Source organism: Rousettus aegyptiacus, unplaced genomic scaffold (assembly GCF_014176215.1).
Source record: "Rousettus aegyptiacus isolate mRouAeg1 unplaced genomic scaffold, mRouAeg1.p scaffold_m13_p_7, whole genome shotgun sequence".
In the NCBI taxonomy this organism is placed as follows: domain Eukaryota; kingdom Metazoa; phylum Chordata; class Mammalia; order Chiroptera; family Pteropodidae; genus Rousettus; species Rousettus aegyptiacus.
The window spans coordinates 33,342,202-33,368,005 of record NW_023416310.1 but is presented as its reverse complement, the minus strand read 5'-3'; the positions used below and the strand labels follow the sequence as shown (position 1 = coordinate 33,368,005).

The 25,804-nt window shown below is 33.1% G+C and overlaps 2 protein-coding genes across 4 annotated transcripts in view; one reads left to right on the top strand and one right to left on the bottom strand.

Moving 5' to 3' along the window:
- Nucleotides 1-813: 813 nt before the first annotated feature.
- ERLEC1 (endoplasmic reticulum lectin 1) lies at nt 814-25,016 on the bottom strand. 2 transcript variants are annotated; one of them, XM_016127463.2, is made up of 14 exons: nt 24,571-25,016; nt 19,420-19,524; nt 18,238-18,318; nt 17,588-17,665; nt 17,389-17,452; nt 16,738-16,772; nt 14,661-14,884; nt 14,441-14,570; nt 10,263-10,424; nt 9,587-9,646; nt 6,169-6,293; nt 4,678-4,755; nt 4,210-4,285; nt 814-1,739 (listed from the first exon to the last, which is right to left on the bottom strand). In XM_016127463.2, the coding sequence occupies exons 1-14, from the start codon at nt 24,730-24,732 to the stop codon at nt 1,668-1,670; spliced, it is 1,452 nt and encodes a 483-aa protein (XP_015982949.1). In that variant the 5' UTR covers nt 24,733-25,016; the 3' UTR covers nt 814-1,667. The 2 variants fall into 2 exon arrangements, with proteins under 2 accessions (XP_015982949.1, XP_015982950.1); XM_016127464.2 differs by lacking the exons at nt 14,661-14,884; nt 17,389-17,452 and having other exon boundaries at nt 24,571-24,913.
- Nucleotides 24,946-25,804, top strand: part of ASB3 (ankyrin repeat and SOCS box containing 3) — an 88,437-nt gene continuing 87,578 nt past the window's right edge. For both annotated transcript variants that reach the window (XM_016127457.2, XM_016127456.2), the window contains exon 1: nt 24,946-25,127. The gene's annotated coding sequence lies outside the window, so the exon portion shown is untranslated. The remainder of the gene's footprint in view (nt 25,128-25,804) is intronic.

The following is a 25,804-nucleotide window of genomic DNA, read 5'->3' as shown; positions in this document are numbered from 1 at the left end:
TTAGAAGGGATATGGAGATACCTGGCCCAGCCCTCCCCTCAAAGAAGTTGAAGCAGTTAGCCAAGGCAAAAAGGCTGACTTATTTTTTAAACTTTTTATTTTGAAATAATTTCGACTTAAGAATATTTTATAGTAAACTATTCTAATAGCTTTTTAGAATTTTTCCCCCTCTTATAAGAGAGTTTGGCCTAAATATTCTCAAAAAGTCTTTTAGCACTAACTTTCACAAATCTAACTCCCATTGCTTCTATAACTACAATCTAAATGTGAGGGTAGTTCTTTTTAATTCACTGATATAATAAATGTGATTCTATAATTTATTAAATAAATGAATTTTAATAGATTTAGTCTCTGATCCTATTATGTTAATAGGAGACAAGGTCAGTGTTAAGAAACAAACTAACACTTACTGGGAACCTGGTGTCAAGTACTGGGGCTAGGCTTTTTACATATGGTAAAATTAGTGCATTGATATAACCATCTTATGAGACTCAGAGAAGTTAATTGATCTATCCAAGATCACACAGCCAGTTAGTTAAGGACGGTATCTGGACCTAGGTTTTAATTCAAAGTGCATACTCTTTCTATATGTGCTGCTTCCTACTAAAATCTACAAATAGCCCTCCAATAGTCAATTTATTAACCTAAAGTAAAATATCTTTGTCCAGAACTACTAAAAAGAAGGAAAAGTAAAGTATTTTATGGACACTTTTCTGTCCTTATTTAGATATGTATGTCTAAAATTCAACAGGATAAATTTGTGTGCCGTAGGGTAATGGAGAAAATAGAGAAACTAAATAATCTGCCATCAACTACATGACAACACTACTTGTGGACATTTTATTCACTTTAAAATAAATATTGTGCTGTAAAACTGTTCAGAACTAAATCTGTAGTACACGGTAGGCAAGTACAAAAGATAGCCGGCACAGTAGGTTTTGTTAAAGTAAATTATTCTAAGTCAAAAGAGAAGAATCACTGACTGTTTACACCAGGTACATACTTCGAGAGAAAACACACTTATATTAAGGAGAAAGAAATATAAAAGTTTTGAGAGAGGAGAAGAAACCTATTACAAATAAGAGTTTCTTGAGATTAATAGAGGTAAAAAAAAAAAACTTTTATGTGAGGATTTACTATGTGCCCAGCTTCTAGTTTAATACCTGGTAGAGAGCAGTTGCAAATTAAAAATTTGTTGAAAGAATTTCAGGCACTGGAATACATATTTTACATGGTCTCCCATTTAAATCTCTTGTCAATTTCTTTTTTCATTATCTTTACTTCATTGACTAGTTATAGATGCTATAATTTACATAATAAATCTACTATTTAAAAACTTTCAATAGGTACAATTATGACATTTTATTAGACTGGACTCTAAATTGCTTGGATGAGATTTATTTTGGAATTATATTATCCAAGCAAAGAAGAACACAATCAGATCATAAGACACAATAAAAATGAAAAGAATGAGACAAATGCCTGCCTTAGAAGTTTATCAATAACCTCTTATATATACATATATATTCACAAAGTGGTTGAGAGTTCTTTTATATGATCATTTAGAGGTCCAATGGCTGAGAACTCTATAATGAGACACATGGTCAGTCAGACAGAAATCATCAAGACTTTCAATGATCTTTTCTTTCCCTGAACTTTACTATCCTTTAGTTGGGAAGAGAAAGAAGTCCATTTTCATCTGCTGTGTCTAAGATTTTACAGATCACTGGAGATTCAACCTAAAGAACAAAAACAACAAAACCATTAAAAAGTTGCTAAGCTTAATACTCTCCTTTACTCAGTATTATTCTGCTGAATGAATACATGCATATATTTTTGTTAAATGTATATGAGCCCTTGTTTTTGATAAACCATCCAATGTTATTTCTACAAATTGAGCTTTTTGAAAAAAAATTTTTAGTAATCCATATAAAATACCAGATAAGTAAAGAAAATATTTTTATCTCTAAAGTAAAAGTAAAGGACATGAATAAGAATATACAGCTAGGTTTTATACAACAAAAAATAGAAGATTATGGCATAATAATCAGTGTACAATTCAAAAAAAGGCAAAGAAAACTGTAACCCAAAGATGTACCAGGTGTTGACATTATCAGATGTTAAGATAATTATAATATGATGGAGAAAATAGTGGAAAAGATAAACAAGTGTGAATAGATAGGGGAATTTTAGCAGAAAAAAGAAAACTGTAAGAAAGAACTAAATGAAAATGTTAGAAATGAAAAATATATCAGAAATAAATTCATTCAAAGTAGGTTTGATGGGATATAGCGGAGGAAAGAATCAATGAACTTGATAGTTTGGAAATGACCCAAATTGAAACAAACAAACAAAAAAGTGAGAATAAAATAGAGTATCTGAGATTTTGGGACAAATTCAAACTAACATGTTTAATTAGAGGTCGAGAAATGTAAAAAGAGTGGGGCAGAAGAAATCTTTGAGGAGATAATGTCCAAAATTTTTCCAAAATTGATGATATCAACTCACAAATCCAAGGAGCTCAGTACACTCCAACCAAGAGAAATATGAAGATTAAAGATAGAACTATACATTTTCTAAAATAAAATATAAAATAATATCTATGTGACTTTGGGTGGCAAAATTTCTTAGAACTAAAAAAGCATTAGCAATAAAAGGGGAAATACTGAGAAAATGAACTCTATCAAATAACATATTGCTTCTAAAAAGGCATTAAAAAATAAATAGGCAAGTCACAGATTGGGGAAAAAAATGTGCAATATAAATACAAAGAACTCATATCCAGAGTATATTTGAATTCCTAGAAATAAATAAGACGACAAAAATAAAATAAAAATGGGTAAAAGACTGACAAAAACTCTCTCCTTGATGAAACCACAATTAGGCTCTCCTAAGTTCTCTTTAGGATTCATCTTTGGGCCCTATCTCAGACCTGCAGAATCCAATTTATAGCAAAAAATCTTGATAAATCAGTTAGAGAATCACCATCCATATCTGATCAAATTCCTCATCTCTGATATCTGATCATCTTGGCTTGCCTTCAGCAATAATCCTGATAAGTCAGTTTAGCAAGAATGCCCTACCCTTGATGTATCCTCTTAGTAATTTTTCATTCATTGGCCAACCTCTTCTTCCTGCTTTCTGCTTGTTCGCTATATATACATTCCTAGTTGTTTTTGCTGTATTTGGAATTGAGCTGGATTTCTCTCCCCTATTGTGATAGTCTTGACACTTTTTGTAATAGTCCCGAATAAAGCCTTGTTGTTTTAATAAGTGTCAGAATAATTTTTTTTTCCGGCGAGACACTTTACAAAAGAGGATATATGAATGAATAATCATGCAAAAAAAGTTCTCAAAACCATTTTTTGATATGGGAAACACAAATTAAAACCACTAAGTTGGCTAAAATAAAAAGGCTAACAATACACCAAATGTTAGTTAGGATGTGGAACAACTGAATTCTCATATACTGCTGCTAGAAGTGTAAAATAGTATAACTACTTGGAGGATTGTTTGGCAAAAGTTAAACATATCTAATCTATGATTCAGCAATTTCACTCCTAGGTACTTACTCAAAAGAAATAAAAACTTATGATCACAAAAAGAGTTGTAAAAAAAAAAATATTCATAGCAGCCTTATTCATATAATCAAAAATGAGAAAGAACTCAAATGTCCATTATAGGAGATGGATAAGCAAATTTGGTATACTTATATAAAAGAATACTATTCAGTAATAAAAAGAGAACAAAGTACTGATACATTCAACAACATGGTTGGGCCTGAAAGATATACTCAGAGGCCAGACATAAAAAATTATAGGCTATGTAATTCCATTCATATATGATATCAAAAAAGAGACAAAACTGACCTGTAGTGCTGAAAATCAGAAAGAGGTATTTTTAGGGACTGAGGAGTACTGACGGGGAAAGGGTCTAAGAAAATTTTCTGCAGTGACAGATACTTTGTTCGCTTTTGGGTGAAAGTTACATAGGTATATAAAGCATTGAGTTTGATGAGTTTTGACAATTTAAGATTTCTGTATTTAATTTTATATACATTATACCTTCATAAAAAAGATACCAGCTTTTATGGAAGTAGTATAGGGGCTATATTAAATTTTAGAGACTTCCAAAGATCTTTCTAAACTTAATGTTAAAAATTAAAATGTGGCTCCAAACTGAATTCCTGAGTATTAATTTTTTACTTACCCCAAGGATATACTGACAGGAATGAGGCTCTAGCATGTATACAGTAACAGCATGGGGAGAATCTGATTCTTTACACCTAAAAGAGAGTACTTTAAGGTGCTGCCCAAACCATACGAAATCATTTAAAATAATTTTCCTCTTAAGCTATGAAAATTCCATATAAGTCGCCTTGTATAACTTAATAAAGATTTGAATATTGGTATAAGATTTTAATAATTATAACTTATGAATAAATAACAATTATTAAAGTTAATTTTAACCTTAGAATAAAAGAATAATTTTTTAGAGGTGATAATTTAAATAATTTTATTTTTCAATTACAGTTGATGTACAAAAAGAATAATCTGTGATAATACATTAATTCATAAATAATTATTCATAATTACATTTTATATTTATAAAAACATTTGCCCATAGGAAGTAGATTGAAGAGAAAGGCAGAGAGCATGATTTGATGAGCCAACTTACTTTAGTTTTACAGTCACCTGTCTCGGTTTGTCAGTTATATCACAAATATCTCCATTCCCATAAAAATGTGACACCATCCTGAATCAGAAAAACACACAAATTTTATTAAATAAAAATTTCACTAACTCAGAGTAATTGTAATGAGTAGGGTGAGAAGATGATTATTAAGAGGATTAATTTTGCATTAGTTAAAAAAAACTGCCTATAAAATATTCTTTAAAAATATGTATTTTTAGGGCTATGTCACAGAGAATCTTTCAGATTCTGTAAAGTGAATATAAAGTTAAGATACTCTGTAGTGGTTTAATAGAATGATCTTCAACTTGCATATTATTTCTCTAAGTTAACCATTTCTCTAGCCCTGTATATTATTTGCTTTGTGGAATAGTTTTCCCATCTTCCCATCTTCCATCCATTCCACCCATTAAAATACTGTAGTGCAGATGTACACAGATTGAGCCTCTATAAATTCCAAATGAGCAGGATCCAAAGAAAAACTTTAATTTTGCTAGCCTCGCACTCCTGTGCTTCAATATCTACTGGACATGATACATGAGCTATTTTCATATGAAACATATACAAATATAAGCAAAATCCTTCTGTTCAGTATATTCTAATTATTCTAATACTTACATGCCTATCTGTTAATTTTCCTAACTTTGATTTGGTCAGCCTAAAGAGTCAGCACATTCTGAAAACAGTCTCAATACCATCTGTGCTAGGAAAGACAAAGTTAACACTCAAGAAGGGAAAAAAATAAATTATTTAAAATTCATTGGGCAATTTTGTAGACTATTAGAAAAGCTAAAGCTTAATTATTCTTGGGAAATAAGAAATTAATTCACTTTAGCTATAACAAGATATACGTATATAGCTCAAAAGAAATGACGTAGTTTTTTTTTAAAAAAACACTGCTTAACTATGTTCAACCATTCTCTCCCAAAAGTAACAAAGGGGAATGCTACAGTATATTTAAATAGAACTAAAAAACTTAAAGAGCTAGATTAAACATGAGAGAAACAAATGCTGTGTAATAGCCTCAGCCCTAACACCTGGAATTGAGCCACTGTTGCTAACACCACCACTCTCATTACAAAACGACCCCCACTCTTAAAGGCAGCAGCCAGTTTATTGCGTGCTATAGCCAGGTACTAAGCTTTACTTAAATTACCTCATTTAGATGTCACAACAGTTCTATGAAGCAAAGACTACTAGATAAGAAAAGTGAAGCTGAAGAAGATTATGAAATTTGCCTAAGGTAGTCAGTAAAGAGCCAGCCAGCATTTAAATCCAGGGCAGTGGCCTTTGGAGACTGTGCTCTTAACTATTACACTATGGTGTTTCCCCACTAAAAGAAAAATACCCTAAGAGGGGTCCCTGTAAAAAACTGACCAGAGAATTTACTTAATTGTTTACATTTTATGTTTTCAACATTCTGAGTTTTAAATATTCTACTAATCAGATCCAAAGGCAAGCAAAGTTAATTTTTACCTGACTGTCTGGGTACCATCATCTTGAAGGTGATAGGCTCTAGCAGTATTCTTCCTGGCCCATTCAATATGTTCTTCTTGGTTCCATGTCCCCACAACCACAGAGGTTTTCCCACTATCTTTGTCCTAATATATGAAAAAATATTTGTGATAATGCATGCTTGACATCATCAAGTAAACATTTCTGCTGATGGCTTATAAGCTATAGTCCTTACCTTTATCTGCACAGTGGACAATCTATATTTAGAGGTAATAATGTTTTAGTTAAACTTGACAAGTAGAAATATGAACTTATTATCTTCTTTATTCCTTGTTTCTTTGAAAAAAATGAAACTACTCTCGAGTCAGACTAGCTCCAGATATAATTATTTTTGATTCTTCTGTTTCCTTCCTCTCCTACATCTAGCAGTCAGTCCTGTCAATGTTCTTCCTGGGGACATTAGTGGCTTCAGACTTTTCTTCTATGTTTCCACTGCCAACATCTCACCCCCAACCAAGAGTTTAAAGCTCCTATACCTAAATGATATGACCGCATACTACTGTGATTCTTAATCAAATCTTTGGCCTCTATCTTTTACCCTGTAGCTACACTGAGCCTATCTTCAATTCTACTTTAAAATGTAAACCTTCAAATTATACTACTCTTCACATTACTCATTTGATATTATGCTCATTTCTACATCAAGACTGTTCAGAAAACCCCTTCCCCATTCTGCTTTTATTATTTTCAAAAAACACTAACTATATGATGTCCTACATGTGGACTTTATTCTCTCTCCTTCCTTTTCCTTCCCTTTGTCCCTTCCTTCCTGACTTCCTCTCCTTCATATTTTATGCCAGGCACTGTGCTGGGCACTAATATACATACATTTGATTAGTAGAATTAAAAACCTTACAGCGATAAATGAAACAGGCACAGCCACTGCCCTAGTGGAGCTTGTTGCCTATCAGAAGTGAGAGCCATTGAACATTCTTTTAGCAACCAGACTATAAATTCCTAGACAGACATGGATTAAGAGGTTGGATATGGAGCAAGAGTGTCTGGATTTGAATTCTAATTTCACCATTTATTTCCTGTGTCATTTTAGGCAAGTTACTAAATCTTTGCTTTTGCTTCCTCATCTGGGAATAACAATATTTACCTCTTAGGGTTGTTATGAGCATTATAGGAGTTAATATGTGTAAAGTACTTAGAACAGTGCTTGGTATACAGTGAGCACTATATACTGCTCTGTTTTTTATATCTTGGCTTTGCCTGTTTCATTTACCGCTATAAGGGCTTTTAATTCTACTAATCAAATGTATATTAATGCCCAGCACAGTGCCTGGCATAAAGTTCTAGGTTATATGACCTTGGCCAAAATAAGATTGATAAAAACCTAGTGTTGGCAAGTGCATGGGAAAACAGCCACTGTTAAGGGGAATGTAAACTGGTCTAATCCTTTGGATGGCAATTATTCGGTATGCATTTACTTTGACCCAGCAAGGATATTATGAATATACTTGCAAAAGTTCACCAACAGAACTATTTAAAAATGATCATTAAGATACCATCACAGCAAAACTGAAAACATAAAGGTCCACTAGTAGCAATCTGGCAAAATACATTGTGGGTACAGACAGAACCCTCTGTACCTGCTGAGAAGAACAAGATCGGTTTTTGCTGACAAAGAAATATCTCTAAAATACTAAATGAAAACAATAAGTGCAGAGCAGTGCATTTAATAGACCTCTTCTGTACAAATAAATAAGTTATACAAACATTTCTGTATATCTATTATTTTTCTTATTAACTGAGAAAAAGTTAATAGCAGTTACTTTTAGGATATGAACCAATGGCATACATTCCTTTAAAAAAAGCCACTGGGTATTATCTGGGCTGTAGTTAGATGATACATGTACTTTATCATTTTTCTGTAATAAATGTTATTAAAATAATAAAACATCTACAAAGCAGAAAGAAAAAATGGAAAAAATAGTGAAATCAAACTTCTCAGGTTTAAATGAAGAAAAAAATGTCCTAGCTGAGAGATGCTTCAAAAATTTAGAATGATTTAAATGTGGAAGGTGAGTTGATCTTTCCAGGTATGATCCATCTTAGAATTTAAGACTGGCTCAAAACACCTCAAGAGGGCCAATACAGAATTTCTAATTGCTAGTTGTTATTTCTTTTTAGAATTATGAAGAACTTTTTAAAACAGGTCAATATTTATAAATGTTTGTCTTCAATATTTATTAGTTTATCTTATCAAAGTACAATGATGACAAAGTTATTGTGGCTTCCCTTCAGAATTTAAGCTTGGCTCAAGTGTGGAACACTATGCTATCCGATTTATGAAATTATCAAAAAAGGAAGAATAAATAACCAATATGTCTATTCTTAAAACTTATTTTAAACTTAGATGACATGATATATTCTTTTGGCTGAGAAACTTGCTTCATTTACCCTATTTTACTACCTCTAGCAATAATGTATTATCTTATACATACACTTTAAAGGTGACTTGTAGAATATAATTTTTTTCAGCAATAAAAAAGAATGAAATCTTGACATCTGTGACAACAAGGATGGACATAAAGGGCATTATGCTAAGTGAATTAAGTTAGAGAAAGATAAATACCATATGATCTTATATGTGAAATCTAAAAAAAAAAAAAAAAAAGAATAAACAAAATAGAAATAGACCCACAGACATACAGAACAAGCTGATGGTTGCCAAAGAGGAGGAGGTGAGGGAATGGGAATGCGGGGGGAAAAAAGAAAAATTAAAAAACAAAACAAAAAACATTGATTTCTTTTTTTTTTTTTAATTTATAGAAACTAGTATTAGAGGAACTCTAGCTAAATGACAAACTCTCAGTTTAGGGGTTCTCCCAATAGTGTTAAAGGATGAAGACTACAAGAATGAGCTATTAATCTGGCACATAACGTTAATGAATTTTTAAATGTGGAAAGTAGGTCTGGTGCTTAGTTCAGGATCCTAAGTGCAAAGCTCATCTGGGGCAGCAATAAATTAGTATGATTTTGGACATTAGCAACAAGCAGCTAGTGAAGAACAGAAAGGTAGCAGGGATGCCTGAGGGGAAAGTTGGATTGAAAAGAAAAAAATAAAAGAAAAAGTGAATTATAACAATGACTAATTTCTCAGTCAAAGCTAAACGGGTTAGTCACACTAGCTTATTATTCCCCTAGGCGCATAGTAATACAAGAATCTGATTGGTTAATAAACAGTGTTACTTTAAGATGATTGACTTAGTACCAAGTTTTCCATTTTCCAGAATTTGGACAGTTTAATGAGTATTTCCATATTAAAATCATTTCATAATTAAAATTAACACCAGCTTCCCTTTTTTTTTCACAAAAAAATTTAAAAAACTTATTCATCTAGAGGTAGAATAATATAAATGCTGTTCTATACCTCATGGTATTGATGTACATGTTTGCCATAACAGAATTCATATTTCCACCAACCAACACCCTACAGGAAAGAAAACAAATCAAGTTATGTACAGAGAAAGGGGGACTAGGGCCTGTCTCAGTACTGCCACATGATAGTGACAGAATTATTTATAATTTTTAAAACATGTAATAGCAATAGTTTGATTGAAATAAAAAATTACTGATAAATAAATAAATAGACAAACAGAATTACTGCTGTACTGCCTTGATAAAATAAAATTAAATTAAAATTTCACTTGTAAGTGTATTTCTCACTGGAGCTATTGGGGTAAAATCTTACCTTTGTAGATGTTAACTCAAGTTTTAAATGTGATTGCTATATAACCAAAATATAAGCTATATAATCACTGGCGCCCATTCCAGTAATCAACCAAAATCACATGTGACTTAGGTATATATATTATCTGTTAAATAAGGGTCAAGTGTTAGCTTGTAAGCAAAGAGAACATAATGACTATGGATTAGACTATAGTAAGATGTATAATAATAAAGAAAATGTGTATTGGGAGGCTTTCAGGTACCTGCCATTTCTTTATAGATCAAAACCTTTTTCAATGCTCTTAATGACTTTTGAATAAATAACACAAAAGTGAAAGCTATAAGATAAATATTTAAACCAAAGGTCCACTTCTCACCCCGTGAAAGCAGTAAGAACCACTAAGGAATTCTTTTATGAGTTGGTCATCTGTCAATTTGGATATGTGGGTTGTTCCAACAGTGAGCATCGGCTGAGAACCAACAGCAATGGCTTTGTGGATTGCTGGAAATCTCTCTTCTTTAGTCAATTGCAAATCTTCCTAAAAGTAAACATATATATGTTTAAGGGCTCCTTTCCCACACTTAATTTTTTCAGTTATGACTTAAAATTATTTTTAAACTGTAGAAAATTTGGAAAATAGAAGTTGTCTATTCATTTTTAAGATGTTTTAAGAAAATAAATTTTGGAATGCTTACTAGTGTAGAGAAAGCTCTAGAAAAAACAGTGTAGAAGCTCTAGAAAAAAAGTATCTATCCATTAGGGGTATGGTGGCCATACTTCATGTATAGAGATAATTTCCATTTCACATATTTTGTCTCATTATTCTTATAAGTACTTTGCTACTTGTTAGATTTTCTGTCTCTACATTTAGTTTTGAAAAATGTGGTTACTATGGGTAAAGAAAGGATAACAAGAAGGATAAACAGAAATTGAGTGGGAGAAAACATGAATACTAGCTATAATTATTCAAATGAAGCAGGACCTGGTTGTCCTGGAGGAACCTGCAATTTAGTAATGGAAGACACCAACTAATAAGGGTGCAAGCACCAGCAGATTCAGAGGTAGGAGTGATTTAAATAGATTTTGATGAAGAACTGGAACATGAAGATTTCACAAAGAGAAAACCATTGATTAATTCTTAAAACATAAATAATAATTTGTGATTTATGTGAATGTCTAGGTGTGTGTTTTGTGTCTGTGTATGCATACACATGTGAACCTGAGGAAAAGGTAAGAGCAAAGATGTGTGGTATGGTATGACATATAAAGGAAAAGAGATAAGCAAGCACTAAGTGGTGAAAAACTATGTAATCCTAAGAAGTTTGGACATTAACTTATAGGTTTCTGGCAAAGATATAGAGTGATCAGATTTTTAAGTAATCACTTTAGCAGTGACAGGGAAGAAGGAAGAGTAAGAAAAAATCTGGAGGTGGGGAGCCAACTTAGGAGCTACAGTAACCCAGACCAGATATGAAGAGAACTTTAAGTATGGGAGTGTCATATAGGAATGGAGAGAAGAGGGCAGTTTTGAAAGAGGTTAATGAGTTAGAATCTGGTAGTTAACTGGGTATTGACAGGGAGTTAATAGATGAATCTAGCTAGGCCGGAATTGAAGAAATGAATGTACCAATTATAATTGAATAAAATAATTTAAAAAACTAAATATTACAAGGGTTCCCAGTAAATGTTTACTGGACACGATGTCTCCTTTTTTATCTGCTCTAGGTGCCATTAACCCATTGTGGTTCTTTTCTTCTACTTGCCAGTGGAGAAGTAATTGGATGGTTACTCTAGAAACCAATGACCTTTTCCTTTCTCTCCTCCAATGTTAAAGAAGAACAAAGGTTGCCAAGATGGCCTCTTATTTTTTGAAAGGACCTTGAATTTTATGTATAACGCTTTCTACGTTCAGAGCCTACTATGCTCCTGGTACTATTTTAAGTGCTGAGTATTAAAAATGAAGCAGACATAGTTGCTGCTCCTAAGGAGCTAAGGTATAATAAACTAAACTAATTACTTAGAATATATCAGACCTATAGTAAGGTTAATGAAGAAAAATAATAACACTGCAGCTGAGATAAGGACAAGAGGTAGGAAGAATAGAAATATGACCATTTATTATTGCTTTTCGTGGACAGAATACTTACTGTCATTTTTAAGGAAAATTATTCCAATAAAAGCAAGATGATAGTAGTTTTTATAGTAGGGTTTGGAAATTCATAAAGTAGAGTCCTGACAGTCCAGCAATTTCCAAATTAATGTAACATAATGATATAGATAGAACATCAAACCAAAATTCTGATGCCAAATTTGCATTTTTATTAAAAAAATTCTTTATGATAAAGCCTGATCCACATTTAAGAGGCAAGCCACTTGCCAAATACCAAATTTTAAAAGAAAAGTTTTGTGTAAAGAACTAGATTTATAAAAAATATGATTCTGAAATAAATATGATCAGTTTTAAGTGACTACCCATCCTATAGTATTACCTAGGATTTTCATATACAACATGTACTCTAAAGATCCTCTAATATTTTGAAAGCATTACTATTAATAGCTTTTTAAAAACAATTTTTTTCAACTGAAAGATTAAACACATTAATTAGAGTTAACTGGCACTTCTTCATTGAAGAGTTATTAAAGTTGGGATTTGTGAAGCATTTTGATCAAGCTGACTTAAGTACCTGTCAGTATTTAAATCACTATCAAGGAGAAGACCAGAAGAAAATTCCATCTCCAATCCTTTAATACAGTACTTCAAATCAAATGCCAATTAATAATAAGATAATTTTTCCCTCCTATCAGAATAGCAGTGTTCACAACAACCACAAAGATTCTGGTAATACTTTTGCAATAAATATTCAAGAGAAGGGAAGAAACAGTCCTTGCAGCTAAATGTTTGTTAATTAAACCATTGTCAAGTACCCATGGCTTAACTGGTAACATGCAAAAAGCTAGAAACCTCAAAGTAATGAAAGCATAGTTTATTTTCCGTTCATTTTAATGTAAGAACCATAGGGAAAAAAACAATCTACTAGAAGTCCTGGCTCCTTTGCAAAGGAAGTGACACTGGAATCACATCTTTAAGTCGAAGCAGCAGAAGTTCAACAGCCATAGGGGAGGGAGTGGAGAAGGCAACAGAAGGGAAACACTATATCCAAAGGCAAGGAGATTGGAAAGAACCTGGTACTTTTAGGAAACTCTAAGTTTTTCAAAATAGCTGGGATAAAGGAAATGGTGACAAGAGATGAGGCTAAAGCCAGATCACTAAGGGGCTTGTATTTCCCTTTGAAAAAATCATTGATCATATATCATGTTTATCACCAAAGAGTTAAATACACAATCAAATATTCATTTCAGAAAGAGCAGTTCATCAGCTGTGTGCAAAGGAATAGAAAGGGGGATGTGTGGAGACTAGTCTCTGGTCCTAGGAAATGATAAGGTGCTAAATTAATGACAGGTTAGATTTGAAAAGCATTCAGAAGATAACACTAATAGCTCTTAGTGAATGAACAAAGTTAGAGAGATGAATCAAGAGAGAGGTAAGAAAAATGATTTCGGTTTCTGACTTGACAAATTAGGTAGGACCTAGGATCAATGTAAAAGAAAAAAAAAGGATGAGTTTGAGATTACTGAAAATGTTTATGGCTATATCCACTAGGAAGATGGAAATGGAAGATAGAATATCAAAGGGGAGAAGTAGCATAGAAAAGTAGTTAAGAGGAAAGGCTCTAGAATCGAACTGCTTTGATTCTAACCTGTAATCCATCACTTGTCACTTCCCTTCCCGAACCTTAATTTCCTAATCTGTTAAAATAATAAGAGTATATCTTGCAGGTTGTTGCGAGAATTAGGTAATAGCTATTAAGACTCAATACATATTAATTATTGTGACTGTGGTTTGAGTTCAGGAAAAGGTCAGTACTGCAGATGTATATTTGGAACTCATGGGCATATAAATAAAAGTTGAAAGAATGGGCATGAATGAGTTTACTTAAGGAGACTGTGTACAATAAGAGAAGGCAACTATAGATAGAAATGTAGAGACTTCAACATTTTAAGGGGCAGGAAGTAGGAAAAAAACTAGTACAGAGGAGAAAAGAATCAGAGATAACTAGAGAGAATAGCCTGGAGTAAGGGGAAGAGAAAAAGTAAAAGCTTCAAATATTCAGTGTTTTATGCTGCTAAAATGAAGTTATGCATATGTCTAGCGAACTGATGGGCTGCAGTCTATTTTTTCAAGAGGCCCTTGCTTAGCTGGGAAGTCTAGTCAACTAGTTAAAAATTAAACTTAACAGAATGTTAAGTTTAGAATGAACAGGATGTCAAACTTTAAAATATGAAATCATAAGTGTTGGAGAATGCTAAAATAGTTTCTGAGAAGTATTAGAATAAGGAAAAAATTAAAACCAATAAAAAGAACTGGAATTTAAAATTTTGAGTAAGGAAAATAAATTATTACTACTGTACTATAGAAATCATTAAAATATTGACATATGCTCTGAAATTTGGAAAAGGAAGCACTGAGAAAATACCACTAGGTAATTTTCATACCTCTTTATTTCTCCTAAAAGGCACCCTCAGAATTTCTTCCTGCTGTTCCAACTGTCTCAGAGTGAGGGGTTTAAATGGTGATCCTGGCAGTGACTGGCAAAATATGTCATTCACAGGAGATGCTCTGAATCTGTTCAATAAGAAGAAAGCATTAAAGCAAAGTATATGGTACTTTAAAATATGTGCATTTCATGTTTAAAATATTAAATCCACATCCTACCTATATTTAGGATGACTGCACAAGAGTGGTGTCAAAATGACAACTTCATATTCACAAGTTGTAACTTCAGCTACTGATAGAATTTCATGCTTAGATTCAGGATGACATATGTACATCACAGTACTTGATCTGGGCCGGTTCTGTTTCAAACTACAAGGTGTACCATTTCCCATTCCTACAGGATAGTAAGGTGTCATCTGACCTTCGATATTTTTAGTGGGAATCTTAAAAAAAAAGAGTATAAGACAGACTTTTAATTAGAAATGGGGGTAGGAATGAAGATGGGAGAAGCACTTATTCTGAAAGGAAGAAAACTATGTATTTATCAACTAACATTTATAAAGGTAACATTTCTGTATTTTCTATAAGTTGTCTAATATTCTTTCGATTCATAAGATCTTATATGAGCAAATACATATTTTCAGAGCTAGTTTAATATAGCAAAAAAAAATTTTACTCAAGTGCTCAAATTAAGATATTAAGTAAATGTACATTTATATAAAAGGCTACAATATCCTGATTAATATGAATTGTTTTAATAGTTCTGAAGAAACAGAATAAAATATAGGAACTTACTATACTGGGCTAGTCGGAGCTTTCTAAACTCAGTGAATGGCTGTGTTAGAGTTTAGATTCTAGAGGTTCAAAGTTTGATTTGTCAGAATGTGGGGCCATATAAAAATAAAACACTACCTTCTACACGAGAATCTAAATACTACACTAGTTCATCAATTTTCTTTTCTTTCCTGATATTACTATTAACAGATACATTTTTCAGCATATAAACTCATATAAATCAATTCAAGGCTGGCTAAAGACAGATGGAGAAATTTTCATGGAATAGGGTAATAAAGGAGATCACCTCAGAAAACAAGGATTTTTAAGGAGTTAGCTCTCATACTTTCATCTACATACATAAAATAAAAGTCTAATGTAAGGCTTTAAAAAGATATCATTACTAGTGCCTTCAAGGAAGCTCTTTGGAAGCAGGGAACTCATCTTGGATCACTTTGGCACCCTGTCAGTACCAGGTCCAAAACAGGCAACGAATAAATGTTTCTAGGGAAAAGTATTTTGAAATTTCTTATATGTTATTTTCATGCTAACATCTGGAATTAGAAAGTCCTGGGTTCAAATCCAATCTCTGAATTTACTAGCTTTATAACTTTGACCAAATTTCAGTTTTTGTCATTAGTAAAACCAGAATAACAATACATACTCAAAAGCTATGGGGAGAAATAAGCATTACCTTTTGTTACCTGCTTGGCACAATACCAGGCTTATAAATTGAAGCTTAGTAAATGTCATTTTCTTCCCTTACTCTTTTCTTCCTTTATCATTTTACATTTTGAATTCGTCTTGCTATCCTCCAGAGCCATAGTAAATATTTTATTTCAGAGTAGTCTGTATAATTAAAATCACTTAAAATAGCAATGCTATCTATATCTATACTTAGCTTATCAATTCCCCTCAAAGCCACCCTTTTAAGTTATAGGCATTCCTTTTTAAAAATTGTGATTACGTACTCTAAAAAATCATTCTTTTTAAACAATTCTATTGAGTCATCAATTAGACATTCATTTTCAGTAAACATTTATGAAGTATCTATGTTATGTCTGGCACTCTGCTTTGCACTGTAGGATAAAAAGATAAAATGACAGTCCCTGCTTTTAAGATGCTCACAGTCTGGCAGCTTGTTCTTTACATATATAGTTTATCTGTTTTACCCACAGAAGATAAAAATCAAACAATAGGAAAAAAAAAATGCAAAAGCTCTTACATTAACTAGAGGGAACTACTGTAAACCACAGAGGTGATATAATGCTGTTATAGAAATTTTCCCAAACATGTCATTGATAAGTCTGTTTATTTTTGTATGATCTTAAAAGTAAATAAAAATATCATAGTGTAACTTTTCTCAGAAAAATCTAACATATTGTTTATTTTCTTCTACTCAACCTTTTGTAGTATTTGATAGGCAAAGAACACATGGCTACATTCTGTTGATTAACTTGTATAAATTCATGCCTCAATGACAATAGATGTTAAGAGAGAAAAATCAACATTCTTCACTTGCCTCTTTTGATTTTTCCTTTTCTTCTGCTTCTTGTTCTGTGAAATAAGAGTAAGGTAAGTTTGAAAGAATGACTAGTGACTTAGTAAGATACAAATGACTAAGTTTTCAATCAACTTTGTAATCTTAAACTTCTTTCTAAAGAAGACCCAAAACATACATATACTTTTTATCATAGTACTCTTAGCTAGTTTCCCTGAAATAGTTTTGTTTGAAAGGATAGTCATTTAATTGTTACCTAGGAAATACTCTATTTGATGCATAAAAACTTGCCACAATGTATTCTTTTGAAGTATTTTTATTTTAGTGAAAAGTTTAATCTTAACTGACCAATTTAATATAGAATAATAAAATATTTTCACAATTTGAGGGATACTTCTCCATGCTTATTTTCATATATAACAACTTTGCTTAAACCAAGCAAGACTAACACTACATAACACTAACATATATATCTTTATCAGATTTTTAAAAATTTAATGGTAAAAAAAAAGCATAATGGTTATTAAAGCAGGAAATAATGAAAAGATTGCTAACATTTTAGTGTTTTAAAATTCATAGTCTCCAATAAGATCTTTTAAATTCCAATCTGAAAATTTACTTTAAATTTACTTCAAATTCCAGTATCACTATCAAATAACTATAGAAACAAACCTTTTTCAGATAGAAGGTTCTTAGCCAATATATTCCCAAGGTAGTACTCATGAATATTTACTTTCTATATTTAAAAATAAAATAAAAATATAGTAAGTGTTTTGCAAATACATTTTCCAATACAACTTTAAAACCATCAATCTTATTAAAGTTCTCATTTTATAATGTTCTATTCTTCATATTTTAAAGAAAAACATACCTGACCACTTTCTTTCTCTTCATGGTACTGCCGAATGTGTTTTCCATGACATACTTCATAAGTCCAATAAGACTCAATCTAAGAAAAATAGATGCATATAAATATACATATCACTCCATTAAATTACTTTTTGATATTTTAAGTAGCTGAGTAGATTTCCCTCAAAATTTAAGGTAAGCTTTTATTAAGTAAAACTTACTATTATGCCTCAGAAAAATATAAAATTTCTGAAGCTTATTCATTGTTTCCACTAATTAGTTATATATGAAAATTCTGTGAAGGAAATAGGTCTAGAATACACATGGGGTCTCTAATAACCACCTGGCATGGGGATCACTTTCTACATAGATTAAAAAATAATAATTAGCATTTTTAATTAAAATTGTATATAAGAAAAATTTACTTTGAGCTGAAAAACATTCAAAGCAGTTTGGTAAATGATATTATTTAATACTGGTATTACTGGGCAATTGCTGCATATAATATACAGGGCTTTAAATGAACAAAATACTATTAAGCAACGGCTTAGATTTATAACTAAAAATATGATACAACATAAGAAAGTAAAAAGAAATGCAGAATTATTTTCAAGCATCTATTGGCTGCTGGAAATTTATTTTCTAGTTATCAAGTGAACATAAAATACATACTCTGTAGGAACAACTGCTTTGTTTAAATAGTGGCTCCAATAGTTCTCTTGGATTAGGGCCTTTATAATCCTTTTCTTCTTCCTATGAAAGAACTAGAGTTTAATACTTACAATTATTCTAGAACTTCACCCAACTGCTGTTTGGTCAAATCACAAATGCTTGGAAATAAAAAGGGGGAAAAAAGTCAAAACTTTTCATAATATCCTATGGTATACCACTTCTTTCAAAAGAATTGAAGTATAAAATATGGAGCCATAGAATAATCTTCCATTCTTTCTTCTCTTAAGAAAAAGTTTCTGAGTATCAGTTTTTTGGACAATTCTTATAAACCCATTTCAGAATTTTTACATGCTTTCATCCAAACAAATTCTAGTTATGAAAGCCTCAGAATAGTGGGATCTTGTAGAATATGCTGGAAAATTTAAAGGACTTCTTAGTTTTCTATGTATTTTTACATTTCAGACTCAAATACCATATATGTGTGTATATTTGTGTGTTAAGGTCTAAAACAAAATGAGACAGATAGCTATCTTTCACAGATTTCAAATCTGAACAAAATCTAGGAAAGCATTCACTGAGTTTAATATTTCCATTTTATATATGATGAAAATATTATGTAATTAGCTCAGTAAATTTATTGAGCAGAGGAATTAAGTTTCAAATTTGTTCAAGATTCCATAGCTAACTATAGCCTATACCTCGCCTCCTGGCTCCTAGGCTGGTGTCCTTTCCATTTTATCATGCTGCCTCTCCTGTTTCATCTTGAAAGAAGTCATTGCCTTAAAGGATGGATAACAGGCAGTTAGGGCATTTTAGGAGGAAGAAATGGGCATGCGCTAAGGTAGTGAGAAAGCATAGAACACCTATAAATTTATTAGCAATTTTTATTAAAAAATGTAATATACATTTAAAAATTATATCATTTCCAAACCTTTATTTCTACAAAAGAAAGTAAGCATGGAGTTAGATTTTCATTTAAACCATTAAGAACTGGTTGCTAATTATTCTAAGCTGCATTGTAAAATCAAAGAATTCAGGATAATAAAAGCGATTACTATTTTTATGGTAGAACGGGATTATTGAGACACCTGTCATTCAATTTTATTTTAGAGCACATGGTTGCAATGTTTTAAATAAATATCTTTTGTGACAGGGTTTATCAATATATTTATAAAAACATACCTCATCCCCACCTGTTACAAGGGGAAGAATGCATTTATATTTTTCTTTATGTGTAGTTGTCATGATGACATAATTATCTTCTTTATACAAAACTCCAGTTGTAGGCTAGAAATAGAACAAAACATATGCATTACTTTCTCTGGTTAAACTGTATTACATTGCATATCTTAGCTTACAGTCCTACGTCAAACTAATTCATCATTTCAACAGAGTATTTTTAAACATATTTCCAAGGTAAAAAGAAAACATTCTATGTATTTGTAATGACAAAATGAAGATGACAAATTTTATATTGGTGTTACAATATAACAGAAAAAAAATAAAAAAAACAAAGTTTGGAGTATAAAGAAAAAAGTAGTAATGTAACAGACTGAAATTGAAATATGGATTAAAAAGCATTAAGAGGCAATAAATGTTCATGGACACACCATCATTAAATACTCATACTAACAATTACCACCTACATGTGAGAATATATAGCACTTTACAAAAGTACTCTTAATTCTGCTGGATGGGGCACTTGAACAAATTATAGTGCAGCATTTTTCATATTTGGATAACATATGGATAAGTTACTTTTAAAAATCACTATAAATCCTCTGTGCTGACTTAACTTTTTTTAGTATTAGCAGTCAGCAAAACTTTTCCTTTTTTTTTTTAGGCAAGGCAACCTTTGGTTGATCTCACAGATTGCAAGGACCTTGTCAGTTTACAATTCCTTATTTTTTATGCCTGGTCTTCCTAGGTGGTCTCCCGTGCAAGTACTAACCAGGCCTGACCATGCTTAGCTTCCGAGATCAAACAGGATCAGGCTCGTTCAGAGTGGCAGGGCCATAGACAGTAAACCTTTTCTATAAAGGGCCAATAGTTAATATTTTAGGCTTTGTGGGCTACATGGTCTCAGTTACAACTACTCAACTGTGCCATTGTAGTAAGAAAGTGCATGAGCAATATGTAAATGAATAGGAATGGCTGTGTTCTGAAAATATTTTATTTTCAGAAATAAAAATATTTTATACCTTTGGGTAGGCCCAAAGATGTAGTTTTCTGGCTCCTGGTATATATCAATAAAACGATCTTTAAAGCTTTCTACACGACAAACCCAAATTCACAAATCAAATATGAACCAATGTACTTCAAATGAACATTTCAATTATTATAACTAATATTATTTAACTAAAAAGAAATCTCTGTGATAGCACATGTCACTAACTACTGGGGGAGAGGTTTCACAGTTTATAATATGGGTTCTGTGATAACTCAATTCTTTTTTCTTCTTACAGTACTATGAAACCACTAAACTATCTGGCTATCGTTGGCAAGAAAAGAACCACTCTTAATAAGTACCTACCTCTGTTCTTTTCTCAATTTAACAAAAACAACTCTTAACCATAATAAAATCAGTACTACTTGACCCCAATGTCATCTTAAATGCAAATGCAAATTTTGGCAATGTTTTCTCAAGACAATAAAACAAAACTAAAATTACCAGTAAATACTAGCTGTATTAACTACACAACAGTACCATTTTAAGTGCTTTACATTTATTAACTGATTGATTCTCAAAACAAGTATTCTACCCATCTTATAAAAAATGAAACCAAAGCCCAGAGCTTAAATAATTTGTCCAAGGTAACATCACTAAACTAAGTAGACTGGTTCCATATTCTGTGCACTCTTAACTGTTTTAACATATCTGAATAGGCTTTTGGTAACATTTTTTTAGGTTATTAAATAGACTCCTGGATTATAGTCAAGGATCCTTGTTTAAAGACCATTATAAATGAAGAGGGGAATCAAAAATATTTTAAAGTGAGAGTTGCAAAGTTAAATTTATGATAAAGGAATCTTTAGAAACATTTATTTAGTTGCTCCAACAAATTGCTATAACATTTATAATGCCTTCAATATTTTTCAGATATATTCAGAATATATGATAGTAAGTTCTGCATTCACTTAGCAATGGATGGTCTGAAATCTTGTAAAATCATTGCTGTACTGTAGTGAAGGCAGATACTAGCACTTACAGTATTCACCTCTATTTGTTAAGTACTTGCAACTCTAATGTTCAGAGCTGACTTGCACAGCAATATCGACTTATTTACTAAAATGTTCACCAGCGCTGACAATGGAAAAAGGAACTGCTTGTTTGGAATCACAGCAAACAAAAGGAAGACAATTCTTTTTTCTGTAATAGAAATTAGTTTTAGGTTTTATGTCTATATGATAAATGCATTCCTCTGCCTGTTGTTTTTAAGATCTAGGTAAGGGGTAACAAAAAATAGAAGACATCATCATTCTTATGTGAAGATGCAGAGACTTGTTTTTCACTAATTTAGGAAGGGCTACTTTCTTCATCAATAAAACAGACCAAGTAGGAATTCTTCTATCTGAAAACTTTTTGCTAAAATAGTCATTTATTGGGATCACAAAGTAAAAATTGTAACAAACTTCACCTTACATTTTTGTAATAGAAATTACTGGAAAAAAGTAACCTTTTTAATCTTTTATGATTTTCTAAGTTAAAAAATTTTTGAATCTACTACTAAAATGCTTCCTTCTGATTTTGTGAAATAGGTTCCTACTTTAAGAAAAGAAAATAGAATAAATTCTGAATGTACAGATTTACAGGTAGTTTGTTAAAAACTTGTTTTATGTAACTTAATCCCCTAAAGTATTTTCAGCATAAGAGGTAATATTAGTGATTTGGTAAAAATCAGATTTTAATATAATGACACTAAACAAAGGGGGTACTTTAGGGTTAAAGAACTTTAAAAATATCTTGGCAGGGAAGAAATTCCTAATGTTTGACATAACTCTGGAGGAATTAAGATAAAGGATGAGAGACAATACCCTGGGAGAGGCACAAGTTTTCAACATACATAACATGCTTGGAACTATTCTTCTCAAGTATAGTGTGCAGAAAAAGTATTTGAGTGAGAATACACTTCTATATTAACAATAGAAGTAGAGAAAATTACTTATTTTGTAGTTTTACTTTGGTGAAATCCCTGAACCCTGTGAAGTAAGGAATAATTGAACACTAATGACATTGGGATATTTCAGAAAGAAAATATATGCATGAAAACTGAATGCTAAAAACCAGTAAAGAATATCATAAAAATTAATGTAAACATTTAAAAATGTACAAATTTTTGGTGCTTAAGAAGGCAAGATTGTACTGATTATATAGTTTTGATATATATGAATGGGAAGATGATTTAAAGCACAGAATTTTAAAGCTAAAAAAAAATGTGGATCTAACCTAGTCTCTTTTAATTTTAGATGGTAGAGAGATAAAGGCCCTCATTCGTAGTTCATATATCTACTTAATTATATACAAATGTCCAACCAACTCACTCACACAGGTGAGGAAAGCTATAGTTTCAATTACATAAAGTAAGAAAGGGAAACCTTAGAATTATAAAAATATTTTTTGAAAAAATCAAGACTAATGATAATGACTCCTGGGGCTTATTTTTGTGTGAGAGTCATAGATCTTTTGCCAACTCATATAAAAATGTCTCTCGATTTTTCTCAAATTAACTCAAACTTAAAAAAAAAATGAAAAAAAAAATTTCTCCTCAAATCTTCAAATGTTCCCACCTTAGATTATGTTGCATTGCTGAAGAAAAGTAATTAAAAACAAAATTTCAAAATAAAATTGTTAGATATGTGAAAGGTTGGTATAGCATGATATTTTTAGCCAGCAAACAACAGTGCCAGAAAGAAAATTGTACAATTTGGTAGCAACCTCTAAAAAGGCTAGTTTTAGTCATCCACTCACAGGTCAATAAGTTTGCAAGGACACATATTAGCATGCCTTTTTAAATTAAAAAAAAAAAAACACAGGTGCAAGAGTAAAAAATTTTAATGACCACATTCTTTAAACAGTTGCCATAGTCATTACAAGTGTGCTCTTTGAAAACAACACTGAGAGGTTGGACTAAAGTATTCTCATCCAAGTCTGCTTTAGTTAAATTTGACTTGCAACTTTTATTTAAGTATTTCAATATATTATCAATATTTTATGGCATTAACCCAAAGATAAACTTGGCTTCCCAGAAAAATATTTACTTAAATTTGAACTACCATAATCAGAACTGAAAACAAGGGTGGAGAAACAAACCAGGTGTGAAATATTAGCAAAAAGTAACAGCTGCAAATAGAAAGCTGTTGTGGTAATGATGACATCCATTATCCTGGTAAATCTTGTTTTGACATGATGGTATCATTTATGTTTCAATGAAATAGTAATAGAACAATATACTAAAACAGTCTCCCAAGTGAAATAACTATAGGTAATTGGAATAAGAATTTTTTTGTTAAGTTTTGCATGTCCTAGGACTTCAATATAAATGTTTTATTGTACGGGTAAGTATTTTAAGAGCACAATATTTATTGGCCTTCAGTGCATAGGAAGACTTTTCCACAGTCGACTCCTCAAAGAAAAAGACTGAAAATTTTCATTACTGTAGGATTATAAATGTTCTTCACGGCAGGAAACTGATCATAAAACCTCTTGTTCCGGGATCTTAAATAATAGTCGTAATACATCAAAGCTATAAAGGTCATTCTGCACAGAATGTCGTTAACATCTCACAGGCCAAAAAACCCTCTCAAAAACAACTCTGAAAGGAAAAGAGTACTGTGTGCGTGTGCATGTGTGTGTACAAAAGAAAGAAAGTACGAATATGAGAGGGAGCTCATATCGGCAGCACATCGGCTGAATGGGTTGGGTGGTGTGTAACACTGAAGGAGAGAAGGCTGTTAGTGGAAGAAGAGCTGCAGTCGGCTTTCCAAAGAGAAGATAAAAGTGTATGCCTGACGTGCTCCTAAGAAAGCTTCTTCCACAGGACGGGAGTGTTGGTTAGCAAGGTCTAGAGAGGCTGATTTAAAAAGGGGCGAGCAGGTGACCGCTGCATTCCCAATGCTTGGTTGGCACAGAAGACACAACCACGTAACGTGTTCCAAAAACACCTGTTGTATGAATGAATGAACGCGGGGTAAATGACGTTTTGGACTGGAGAAGGAGGCATGAGCCTGCAGAGATTGTTCTAGGGGGGAAAAGCGTAGAACACCGAGGGAAGGGAACGAACCCTTAGTGCGGGGAGGAAGAGAGATGGCTACGGGCTTCGCGAGGGCACTGACCAGAGAGAACTCGGTGCCGGGCCAGTTGACTCGGAAAGGGATGTCATCGCTGAGTTGGGGGAGCGCTCGGCCGCCGCCGGACGCCTCTAGAAGGCCGCAGAGGACCAATAACACTGGTCCGCCTGGGACCAGACTCCGCGCGCCGCCGCCTCCTTCCTCCATCCTCCACCGTCGATTTCTCCAGTCGCCGACACAACCTCCTCTGCCAACAGAGGAGAGGAGAGGAGGGGGAGGAGGAGGAGGAGGAGGCGGCGGGACTACTAAATGCCAAGGCAGCCCGGGGGCCAACCGCCGCCACGTCTCCTTCCGGAGACCCGGCAACGCCGCCCCTGCCGGCTTGGGCTACCCGCCACCGTTTCCGGGGCGGGCGGCATATCAACATCCGGGGCCGCCGAGACGTCCGCCTACGGAAGCCGGGACACTGGTCGGGGCTTTCTTGTCTCCCGCAACCGCAGTTTCGCGGGGGAATCGAATGTAGCGGACTCCCGGGAGAGGACGCCCGAAGACTGGGCCTCGGACAAGTCTTTCCCGCAGAGAAGTGGCGGCACAAAGAGTCGGTGAGTCCGGGAGATGGCGGCCGCTCCCTGCCGCCACCCGTGTGGCTCTCTGGCGGGTGGGCAGTGGTTTAACCCTCACTGGAGCAGGAGGAAGAGAGTGTGAGTGGGACCGGTGCTGGTCTTTAGGTGGGAAAATTCCAAGTAGCGACACGTGAGAAGTGGTAGTGTTCCCGACTTATTTACCCTGTCGCTGCTTTTCTTTTTACTTTTCTGTGCATATAGCATCTGGACACTTTATCTGTCCGGGTTGAAGCTTCTCTCCGCCTCTTCTGCTGTGGGCAGTGGTTATCTCAATACTTACAGCAGCTCCGGACTAACGCAGGACAGTTTGCTTAGTCTCTGCAGCCTTGGACTCAGGGATGCTCGAGTTTAGGAAACCTGTCACAGTATAAGTACTGTAATTATCTGAGGTTGTCATGGACGGAGCTTCTCCTTGTGGGGAGGGAAGCTAGTTAGACATCACACCTCTTATATTTTTACCGCACGTGGGGCTCCTCTATCTCAGAGTTGAAGTGTTAGCTTGTTTTCAGAGAAGCTAAATTTCCTTATGGGAGATTCAGGGCCAGGAGAACGTGAGTTTATGATTACGTGAGGTTAAGACAAGTCCGAGGGGTTTCGAGATAAAAAGTTTTGGATTCTCCTCTCCCTCTTTTAAAACAAATGTCCTTGTTTTAATT